The sequence below is a fragment of the Vipera ursinii genome, assembly GCF_947247035.1.
Source record: "Vipera ursinii genome assembly, chromosome: 1".
Lineage (NCBI taxonomy): Eukaryota > Metazoa > Chordata > Lepidosauria > Squamata > Viperidae > Vipera > Vipera ursinii.
The window spans coordinates 1,922,430-1,934,450 of NC_139512.1; the positions used below are offsets into that span (position 1 = coordinate 1,922,430).

Sequence of the window (12,021 nt, forward strand, 5' to 3'; positions counted from 1 at the left end):
TCAGTGCTTTGAACAGTTGCTAAACAATTGCTTGTAAATTGAAGACTAGCCGTGGTCCTTAATGGCCTTATCCTACATACCTTTTAGCCAGTTGCCTTTTTCAGAACACCACCTACTTTGTTGCTTGGAAGCCACTTTATTATAGCATTGTATTTGAAAGTGCCAGACCAGAAGTCAGGAGACTTGAATTTTACTTCTGCTTTAGGCACAAAGTGACTTGAGGTCAATCATCCTCTCTCAATCCTAGCAACAAAGCAGCAACGCTGAAATCTTGGCAAGAAAACTGCATGGATTCATCCAGGTAGTTGCCAGTAATGACTGACTCAGAGGGATATAGAAAAATTAGTTATCACTATAGTGCCTTTACACAGGGTATAGACCTTAGGCTGACCTTAGCTTAGCTCACAGGGATAACTTTGATGGCGACTGCATGACTGAAGCCAGAGCAATAGCACTTAGACTTATATACCTCTCCATAGTGCTTTACAGCACTCTCTGAATTCTTTGGTAGACACTGGGCATCTTTCCCCCAACCATCTGGGTCCTCATTTCACTGACCTCGGAAGGATGGAAAGCTGAGTCAACATTGAGCCGGTCAGGATCGAATCCCTGGTGTGTGGGCAGAGTTAGCCTGCAGTACTGCATTAAGAATACCAAGATCATGGCATACGGCCCTCTCAATTCCTGGCAAATAGATGGGGAAGAAATGGAGGTAGTGACAGATTTTATTTTCCTGGGCTCCAAGATCACCGCAGATGGGGACTGCAGCCAAGAAATTAAAAGACATTTGCTCCTGGGGAGGAAAGCCATGGCAAATCTAGACAGCACACTAAAAAGCAGAGTCAACAAAAGTGCGTATAGTCAAGGCTACGGTCTTCCCAGTTGCAATGTATGGCTGTGAAAGTAGGACCATAAGAAAGGCTGAGCGCCAAAGAACTGAGGCCTTTGAACTATGGTGCTGGAGAAGACTCCTGCGAGTCCCTTGGACTGCAAGGCGAATCAAACCGGTCAGTCCTAGAGGAGATCAACCCTGACTGCTCTTTAGAAGGCCAGATCCTGAAGTTGAAACTCAAATACTTTGGCCACCTAATGAGAAGGAAGGACTCACTGGAGAAGAGCCTCATGCTGGGAAAGATTGAGGGCAAGAGAAGAAGGGGGCGACAGAGAATGAGGTGGCTGGATGGAGTCACTGAAGCAGTAGGCGTGAGCTTAAATGGACTCCAGAAGATGGTAGAGGACAGGAAGGCCTGGAGGAATGTTGTCCATAGGGTCACGATGGGTCGGACACGACTTTGCAGCTAACAACAACAACTGCATTCTAACTACTGCGCCACCATGACTCATATCCCTTTTATATTTATCAACAAAAGGGGCAGAACTCTGAGTATACAGCTGCAGCCATCATAATTTTTGTCCCCATCCCCAGAGGCACTCCTGGGAAGTCACCTGCTGACCCTTTGTGAGATGACTGAAGTATCCAAGGGCTGTCCCAGAGATATTGGGAGTGGCCATCTTGAATAGCATCTCAGTCAGTTTAGCAGCAGGTTCTTACTTGGGTTTCCTTTTGGGTAAAGTGTAAAAATAAATGGGGGTAGCTCATTTGAAGCTAGAGAGCCATGGAGGGAGGTAGAGGGAGGGAGTTTAGTGGCATGGGCCTCCTATAATTACAACAGACAGTAAAGGAAATAGAGAGGCTAAGACGGGCGTTTTCTCCTTGGGGCTTTTGACCTCACGGTCGCAGCCACTATTTTGACTTCACTAGGACACCTGTAGCGCCAGATTCCAATGGCCAATTTCATCCTTTAGCTATGTATTGCGTGATAAGAGTGTGGAAGAAAAATGTCTGCTGTCTCCTTCTCCAGTCTGACACATATAGATTATCTCTGTAATTTCTCTGCTTCCTGAAGCTTTTGTATCACAGGTTTCTCTAAATTACAATTTCTCCTGGATGAGGGTTTCCCAACCTAGGCAATTTTAAGACGTCTGGACTTCAACTCCCAGAATTCCCAGCATGGCTGACTGAGGAATTCTGGGATTATGGGTCTTAAAGTTGCCAGGGTTGGGAAACCTTGTCCTAGATCAGGAGTATCAAACTTGCAATGTCACATGACGTGTTGCGATGTATTGCGACTTTTTTTGCCATTGCCGGCCATGGGTTGGGCGCGGTTTTGCTACGATGCATCCGGCCTGCGGGCTGGCAGTTTGACACCCCTGTCCTAGATCATCTTGATGTCAGGATGAGGCTACGAAGGAAAAATAATTGAGTTAAAAAGGATCATTAATGAACATTAAACCAGTACAAAGAAAGAAGAAGTCGTAGCACATATAAATACATAAGTAATCATATGGAGAAATACAACTACTTTAAAATATATATAGTTTCCCTGACCAAAATGACTGTTATTCAAACAAAGGTAATTACTATGGATAATAAATGATTACCAGATTTTAATGAATTTGTCCTTAGAATATTTCAAAGATCTTTATTTTTCTCCTAAAACAATTTTCCGTACCTTTATATAATACCCATCCAAGGAAATGCTACTTTTTCTGATGTTTTACACTATCAAACTTGGCAGTCAACACAGGAACTGAATCAGTTTCTCTTATACTGAATTTATATATGCTAGGGGAAAAAATAATTGAACAGCAGGAATCATTAGGAATGATTGGTGATTTTCCCAATTTCTTCAAAAACTTTCAACTACAAGGACTAACTAATTAGACATTGCTACCAAAAATAGTAATATGTGCCAATCTGTTTATAATCTAACCAGTGCAATCTGGAAATATTACAGTTAATGTTGAAAAGCTATGCAAAGTGTAATACCACCTATAGATTATCTTTTGGTCAATTCCTAATGAATTGCTGAAATAGATTTAAAATAAATTAATGCCCCTAAGTGTTGCAGTGAGTTTCTGGAAGTTCAGAAAACCAGCATTTCTCCCAAAATATGTTTACATGTTCAAGAGAACCTGTTGTGTTTAATATAAGTATTTGATATAACATTAATGAGACACAAGTGAAGTAACTATATACCATGCTTCAGGCTATTCTTGGTTTTAATTGAAGACACCTGGATACTTTACAAAAGATTGATTGGGCTTGATTCATGTGAAACCAGGTTGGTTCCTTTGGCAATTTTTTTTTGCAAAATATATTTAGAATTTGCTGGGTTTCCATCTATAATTAAATCTCTAATTCCATATAATCCTCCTTATTCCTATTGCTTATGCTGTGCAAATTTATCCTTGTGCTTAAAAAAAGAATATTGGAAAATGGTAGGAAAGGTGTTAGTAGCAGACAAGAGTGGCCCAATGCAGATTATTCAGATGCTTAAATGTAAATGCAGATGTCAGAATCCACATGCAAATATAATACAGGAAGTGGGTCAGATAGGAAGCCATCAAGGGCTATCTGTATATAATGCATAGAGCCACAGATTTGTCAAAGGTACTTCAGCATGATGTGTCAACTCAGAAGATTGCTATAATTGAGTCAAGCTGATATGAGCATTGAAAGAAATAGTGAGCTACTGTGGTTACTTGCTACTAAAGCTGGCACTTCGTTTACTCAGATGATGTACCTTTGATTTCAACACTGGCCAATGTAGATGAGCCGAATTGCTTTATCTCTCACCTGCAAGTTTCCTAAAAGCCCTGGTTTGTTGGAGTTTAGCTTTAAGATTAATGGAGCTTGATCTGATCTTGCAAAATAATCCAAAACTGATCATGGAGCAGACAATGCTGTTAATTCAGTGCTACCAATGCATCTTCAAGGACCTTTCTAATCTCAGCAGTGCTGAGGGAGGCCTTTAAGTTTATTTTTACTTATATATCGAACTCTGGACTGCTCCCAATCAACAATTAAAACAATATCAATAATAACACAACACAATACCTTATGAAATGTATTAAAATGAGCCTTGGTGGAGCAGTGGGCTAATGCCTCCTTAAGTAACACCAGCTGCCTGCAATTAGTGCAGGTTCGAGTCCCACCAGGCTCAAGGTTGACTCAGCCTTCCATCCTTCCGAGGTAGGTAAAATGAGGACCCAGATTGTTGGGGGCAATTAAGCTGACTTTGTAATAATGCCGCTTGGGTGTGTGTGTGTGTGAAAGCCCTAATAAGCAGGCATATACATAGAATGAAGGCTACTGCTAAGCTTGTAAGCCGCCCTGAGTCTTCGGAGAAGGGCGGGATATAAATGGAATTAAAATAAATAAATAAAAAATAAATAAAAACCATAAACATTTAAAAACTGGCACCAAAGTTAAACTTCCATCATACGGTTCCTCATTAAATCCCTCACCCATCTTTCTCTATGCAGCATTTGGGGGAAAACCCAATTTTTCAATGCTTTTCGGAAGGCTAGGATAATGGAGACCTCTCAAATGTCAGGGGGAAGAATAATCCATAGGGCAGGAGCTGTCATGGAAAAGGCTCCCACCAGATGGAAATATTTAGGGGAAGCATGCCCACCCTGTGTTAGTAGGACAAATAGATGTCCTTAGGGAAAACTACTCAAGAATTAAGATTGCCTGGCCCTGCGCCATACAGGGCTTTAGAGGTAACAGCACTTGAATTGCACCCAGAAAAAAAATGGAAGCCGGTGCAGCTCACCCAATATGGGTCAACCTGGACATACAGTACGTCACTGGGCTGAAGAGGAGTTCCTAAATATTTACAATCAGTTCATTCTTTTGACTGCCAGTCATAACAAATAAGATAAAACTTGCATAGTAGTGGCCAAACGCATATAAAATACATTAAAATGTACAAAAATCAGTAAGTACATCAAAACAGTGTTATTGCAGCAAATATGTTCTTAAATAAGTAAAATATTTGAATTTTGTTTCCCCCCCCAGGTTGGCGCTGTATGTATATGAATATCTTCTTCATGTTGGGGCTCAGAAATCTGCACAGACCTTCCTCTCAGAGGTAAGAATAGGAACCAAAGGTTGGGGGAGGTGAGCAGAGGGGTGAATATCCATTGACACACCTCACTTTAGATTTGATCATTGTAGATCGGATATATTTTTTAAAAAAACCTGGAGGTTCTTTGGAGAGGATTTAATAAATGACAAGGTTTGGAGGCGCTTCTTTCAAGGCAAAATTTGTCTTTTTTTTTAACAAATTTCAACACAGACCAGGAGTCATCATACTGTAATGTGATTTGTAGTAATTAAAATAAAATTTTAAATTTCCCTTGAGTAGTTTTCTTAGCAGCATTAGTGAAATGATTTGAGACAGCCTTCTTTGGGAATGTTGCTTTGGCATTCCAGTTTAGCTGTCAGTATTATATCTCCTGGTGGTCTCCCATCCATTACTAAGTAAGTCAAAGCATTAATTGTCAAGGTGTTGAGTCAGGTGTGGCTAGTTAGTGGGCCGTTGTAAAAATATGTTTCTGTTTTCTTATTTTCTCCTAGTTACATATTTTTATTCAAGGAATTCCTTTGTGCCTTCAAAGCATCCCTTGGGGATGGGGGAAAGACAAATCTGAATAAAATGTTAAAATCGAAATGTATAATTGAAAGGTACCAGATGACAGAGTTGTATAAAATGAATTGTTCTTCTGCTTTGCTCCATTTTATCTTTCTGATTCAAGTCTCAGAAACACAGTTTGCAATATTACTACTGCAAAACCTTAATAACACTGAATTTGCAATCCAAAGAGCAATCCCCTTGAGCAAAGAGCATATTCGCAAATGAGTTGGGAGAAAAAAAATATATTCCTTGGGAATCTTAATGCAGTTATAGCTTAATAATGTTGTTAGTGATTCAAAGGAAAGAATTCTCCAAGGACAGAAGTCTGATCTGGTACCTCCACACCCACACACTCATGAACGAGATGCCAGAGTTTATCATTTCAAAGAACAGAATAGCTTTGTTGGATCAAGCCAATGTCCGTTTTAGTCCTGCAGTGTGTTTCCCATAGAGGCCAACTTGATGCATCTTCAGTGTTCCTACACAGAAGACGGAGACATATTTCTCATACTGTAGGGTTTTTTTTTGCAGGAGTTTAGAGACATAATTGTCTTAATCACATCAAGTGATTAAGACCAATAGCTCTTGAAAAGTCTGTCCTCCCTTAGTTTATTCAGCCCAAGTTAATCTTCAGTCTTCTAGGTTACTGTTCATCACTTCATCTTAGAATACAGATAGTTCTCGGATTACAACCATTCGTTTGACGACCATTCAAAGTCAGTGGCTCTAAAAAAAGTAATTTATGACCACTCCTCACACTTATTACCATCGCATCATTCCCACAATTGCATAATCAAAATTTGGGGGCTTGGCAACCGGCATGTATTTACAACAGTTACAGCCTTCCAGGGTTCACTGTTGGAATCTTCCCAGCCAGCTCCCCACAACCAAAGTCAGTAGGGGAAGCTGGATTCATTTAACAACTGCATAATTTATCTAACTGCAATGATTCACTTAGCAACTGGGGCAAAAAAAGGTCGTGCAATTGAGTATGATTCACTTAATCACTGCCTTGCTTAGCTACAGAAATTCTAGTCCCAATTGTGTTTGTAAGTTGAGGACGACCTGTAATAATTTTCATTCCTTCCTACTGCCAGGTAGGTCACAGTGTCCTGGATTAGTTGGATGGAAGACTAAGGGCAAATTGCTTCCATGTTGATGCCAAAATGTCACATGAATATGTGTATGAGGCTGGTAGGAGTTGGGCTGTACTCAAAAGAGGCTTACTTAATTTTTTTTTGCTACTATTCTAAACCTTGTTGGGTCTTCCCAAGAAGCCTTCATCTTGAAGTCTTAGCCCTGCTTCTGCAATTAATGCTTTTCAATGTGTTTTGCTGCTGATTTTCATTTATACATCTCTCTGCAGTGCCCAACAGTAGTCTGCCAGAATTGATGGATTCTAGTTCCCCTGATACCGTTTTTCCATTGTGGCAATGTCCTGGTGAAGCCTTTTACCATGTTCATCACTGATTGAACTAGACTTTGGGGAAGAAATTTCAAGTGTGAATATAGGAAAGGAATACAGTGTACTGCATACTGTAAGTTGTCACCAGCTGAATGTATCCCAAACAAACTTTTTCACAAGGCAAATGGACTTCCTTATTTTTCTTTGAAGACGTTTTGCTTCTCATCCAAGAAGCTTCTTCAGCTCTGACTGGATAATGGGGAATGGAAAGATTTATACTCCTTGCAGACATTTGCATTCTTTTAGTGAGTCATCATTAGTGCTACCTGGAAGCTTATCTGTGTCTTCAGGGTCACCTGAGTAATGCAAATGGGTATGGAGCCTTCTTGGAACTGTTGAAAGGATTATGTTGTAGGCTGGAGATAGATGATGTTGCATCCCTCCCCCTCTGTTGAGGGAGGGCTGTTAAATTTTGTCCTAGATTCAGATTCAGCAGTCCATCTGCATTTAAAAGACAAAGGCCATTCTTTCGAAGACAGCAAAGTCCACATTTTGGAGAGAGGACCACTAGTTTGAAAGAGGGGTCAAAGAGGCCATCTATGTCAAAACTGAACAGCCTTCTTTCAACAGAAGAAGAAAGTCCAGTTGCCTCATGAAAAAGCATCTTTGGGATAATTATCGCCTGGATGACTGAGAATCTCCATAGACATTCAGCTGAATGTAGTTTGGTACCTTATTGCCAAGAAAATTCTCAACTACATCCTTAAATGCTTTCCAGGTGATTTTCTCTGGCCCCACTAACATATCATTGAACTGCGTGTCATTGATGATGTATCTCATCTGTGGTCCAACAAAAATGCCTTCCTAAACCTTGGCACGTTATTCTTGGAAACATTGGTCTCAAATAACAAAAAACCTTCACCTTCCTTGTTTATGGCTTTCACAAAATTTTTCATCAGTCTGAACTTTATTGAAGAGGGGGCAGAAATATCTTTGTCAAGTCAATAAGTGGCAAGATGTTCCAGGGGACAGATGCAACAGCAGAGATGACCCTTCTGCCAGCCAGAGCAATCAGGCTGACGGAGCCTGTAGAATGCCTCCTCTGCTGGTACAGGTGGGACGGGCCAATCCCAATTGGATGAGATGGTCCATCAAATAGCCTGGGGGCTCGTCCAGGTGTTTGGTATATCTGAGCTATATTCCAAGCAGCAGAACCACTACTTTCAGATCTCCACAGATATTCCAATTGCACTTGGTTTACTGGATGTGCTTCAAGAGCAGTTCCATATTTTCATACACTTCTTTCATGTGTGCAGCATAGTCAACTGGTACTAAAGGGTACAAAGCCATTGCGTAAAAAGAGAAAATTTACATAAAATTCTACTTGATAATTTAAATTACAGATTTTTTTTGTGATTAACCACCTAAAATCTATAAGATAGACCCATGTTTGGGATGCAACATTTTTGTGGTCCAGTAGAGCTCTGGGTGTTGTGGTTCTGCCACTTTTGGAAGTGCTAAATTGGGGAAGGCTGGCATTATCTTTTTAATTGGTACTTTATTGCTTCTCCCCAGATCCGGTGGGAAAAGAACATTACCCTGGGAGAACCACCTGGCTTCCTTCACTCCTGGTGGTGGTGAGTAGCATCCACAGTGTTCTCAATGGGATGGTGGGTGGAATGCATTGTCTAGATCAATGTTTTAGTACCTTGTAACTTCAGGATGTGTGGACTTCAACTCCCTAGCCAGTAGGGAGAATAACCAGTAACAAATTTTATCAGCTGGCTAAGGAATTCCAGGACACAAAGTCCAGACATCTTAGGGTTGCCAAGTTAAGAAAGGTTAGTTAAGAAAGGCCACACCTGGAATACTGCATCCAGTTTTGGTCACCACGATGTAAAAAAGATGTTGAGACTCTAGAAAGGGTACAGAGAAGAGCAACAAAGATGATTAGGGGGCTGGAGGCTAAAACATATAGGGAACGGTTGCTGGAATTGGGTATGTGTAGTTTAATGAAGAGAAGGGTGAGGGGTGACATGATAGCAGTGTTCCAATATCTCAGGGGCCGCCACAAAGAAGAGGGAGTCAAGCTATTCTCCAAAGCACCTGAAAGCAGGACAAGAAGCAACGGATGGAAACTAGTCAAGGAGAGAAGCAACCTAGAACTAAGGAGAAACTTCCTGACAGTTAGAACAATTAACCAGTGGAACAACCTGCCTCCAGAGGTGGTGAATGCTCCAACACTGGAGGTTTTTTAGAAGAGACTGGACAGCCATTTGCCTGAAATGGTATAAGGTTTCCTGCCTGAGCAGGGGGTTGGACTAGATGACCTCCAAGGTCCCTTCCAACTTTATTATTATTATTATTATTATTATTATTATTATTATTATTATTATTATTATTATTATTATTATTATTATTATTATTAGATGGATATTCCTTTGATTATTCAGTGTCAGTCTTTCCAAATATGATACTCTATGGGTGTCCAGACATCACTTATCACAATCCCTAGCCAAAACTGTTTGGAGAGCACAGATTTGGGAAAGCACGTCTGTGAACATAGGGAGCTATTTCCTATCAGTTTAGCTTATCAAATTTATTACTGACTATTCTGAATGATGGAGATTTTCCAGGATCTTGGACCTGAGAGGATTTTTCCATTACACACTGGTTGAGATCTTTTTAAGGGGATATGCTGTCAGATACTGAACTTTGAAACTTTTTCAGATAAAGAATCAGTGCACTTAGTGAACAAGTTTCCTTTCCTCTTTGATAACACCATTGGTATTTGAGAACAAGGATTTCCAGTTGAAGATACAGCCATGAATGAATCAAGGCCAACAGACATTCACCCGATCCTTCTTGTCAGAATGTGCTGGTAGTCCTCACTTACCGGTAATAACCTCAGTTGGGACCAGTGACTTCACTGCTAAGTGTCACAGTTCTTAAGCAAACTATCACGTGACTGAGTCAGACTTACAACATTATTTCGGTTGCAATCATTGAGCAAATAAATGGTGAGTCATTAAGAACAATATCATGTGACCAGCTTCCCCATTGATTTTGTTTGTTGGAAGCCAGCAGAGAAGCTCACAATTGGCAATCAGGATTGTGGGATACTACAGCTGATGTAAAATGCACACTATTGTGAAGCTCCCAGATGGTGACCATGCGACTGTGGGGACGTTGTGACAGCTGTAATTGTGAGGACTGGGCGCAAACCCACTTTTTCATCACTGTCACAACGTTGCTAAGCAAGGCAATTGGTAAGAGAGGACTACCTGTATTCTCAGCTGGGCTCAAGAGCCGATTTGGTATACTGTTAAGGTGCTAGACTACAAACCGGGACACTGAATTCTAGTTCTTGCTTAGGCAGGAAAGCCAACTGGATGACTTTGGACCAATTGTTCCCTCTCAGCCTCACAGTTGGTTGTTGTGGGGAAGACAAGAGGTAGAAGTATTAAGTATGGATGTTGCCATGAGCTGACCAAATTAAAAATAAATAATAATAAAGAGGAAAGCAAAGGAAGGAAGGAAGGAAGGAAGGAAGGAAGGAAGGAAGGAAGGAAGGAAGGAAGGAAGGAAGGAAGAGCATACTGAGAGTATCTGCATTTCTTCAAAAACCAAAAACGGAGCAGGTTTTAATTTACTAGTCCTTAATGCAGTTTGAAGTAGAGCATGTGGAAAAACTTGAGAAGTTGGGACAATGGCAGAAGAGATGGCATCAAGGTGCCAGATTTCATATAACATAGGTAACCACTGGAATCTCTTTGTAAACATAGATAGATATACGCATTCAGGCCCACCACACCCATCCTTATTTCTCCTGCCTTCTGCAGGAGTTTGCTGGCAGGAAAAATAGGGTGGAGACAGTTCCCAGAAGGTAGGGAATTTTGGATACCCTTGGAAGAAGCATTGACTGGGGAAGGGTGCGTGTGTGCATGTCTGTCTGTCTTGTCTATGCATCTTCTGGGTTTTTGCTCTTTCAGTCCCAACCTTAAAAGTCACCCCCTCCTCCCAATTCTTGTTGTTGGCTTCAGGCACAACTGGAACACATTCAAGAGCTTTCCCCCCTCAATGCACACTCCTTCCCGGAAACCCCCCCTGTCCCTTGCGGCGTCTGGCTCCAGCTTCTACACATGGATGTGATTTGGTGGAATCCAGAGGCAGAATATTCCAGGGACCTAACTGGGGGTGGCGGCAATGGAGATCTGGCTTGATAAGTGTCCCCCCCCCCTCAACCCTTGGCTCTTATCACAGGGAAAGGGCCTGGAAAGGGGGAGGGTTCCCCGTGCAATGGGAAGAGAGTCTGGAGGCATGATGGATGAAGTGCTGCACATCCCCCTCTCCTCACTATGTTGACTCCCCCTGCCCCAGTCTCAAAACTTGGCTGGCTCTTCGGTTTTAGACTGATGGGCCTGTTCGGAGCATCTGCCTTCTTCCAACTGCCTTCCCTCCCTCCCACCACATCTCTCTCTTTTTTCAAGGGGCTGAGTTTGTTTTATTATGTACGGGATCATCGTGCTGCAGCTACATTTTCTACACTTTTTCTCACTGCATCTTTCCCGTTTTAAGAAGTATACTCACAAATTCCTTTTCTCTGTTTTCCCTCTTCTCCCTCATGCCCTTTCTTTTTTACATAGTTGCTTTCCTTCCTTAGGCCTTTCTCTCTGAATCTTTCTTTTTGGCGACACATTTCTCTATTGCCCTTCATGAGAATCAGATTTGGGGACCAGGGGACAATAAAGCAATAAGATTTGGCAACATCATGGTATATAATAAAGAGACAGTTCATTAAAAGTGTCAAAAATGCTCAGACATACTGTTGAAATTACTAGATTTTCTTTTATCTGCCTGATGTCATACGCATTGTAAGGTATTTAACTTCCTCCTGACATCTAATTTATTGTTTGTGGCCAAGCATATAAAGTATTTGGTTTGAAGGATTAAGCATGGTAAACTCAATTACCTACACACAAAGACACAAGCATATGCACGCAGAGATATATAAGTCTGTGTATATAATATAGCTAACAAAATATAGTTTTAATATATGATGAGTCTTGATTGGCAGTTCCTCAATTATTGATTCTTTGTCCAAGAATATCTACAGTCTTCTCCCTCTCT

The 12,021-nt window shown here is 41.1% G+C and overlaps 1 protein-coding gene across 2 annotated transcripts in view; it reads left to right on the plus strand.

Moving 5' to 3' along the window:
* Nucleotides 1-12,021, plus strand: part of SSBP4 (single stranded DNA binding protein 4) — a 53,774-nt gene that overhangs the window by 10,308 nt on the left and 31,445 nt on the right. For both annotated transcript variants that reach the window (XM_083379628.1, XM_083379629.1), the window contains exons 2-3: nt 4,868-4,940; nt 8,467-8,528. In XM_083379628.1, the coding sequence (XP_083235754.1) occupies nt 4,868-4,940; nt 8,467-8,528 (135 nt within the window). The remainder of the gene's footprint in view (nt 1-4,867; nt 4,941-8,466; nt 8,529-12,021) is intronic.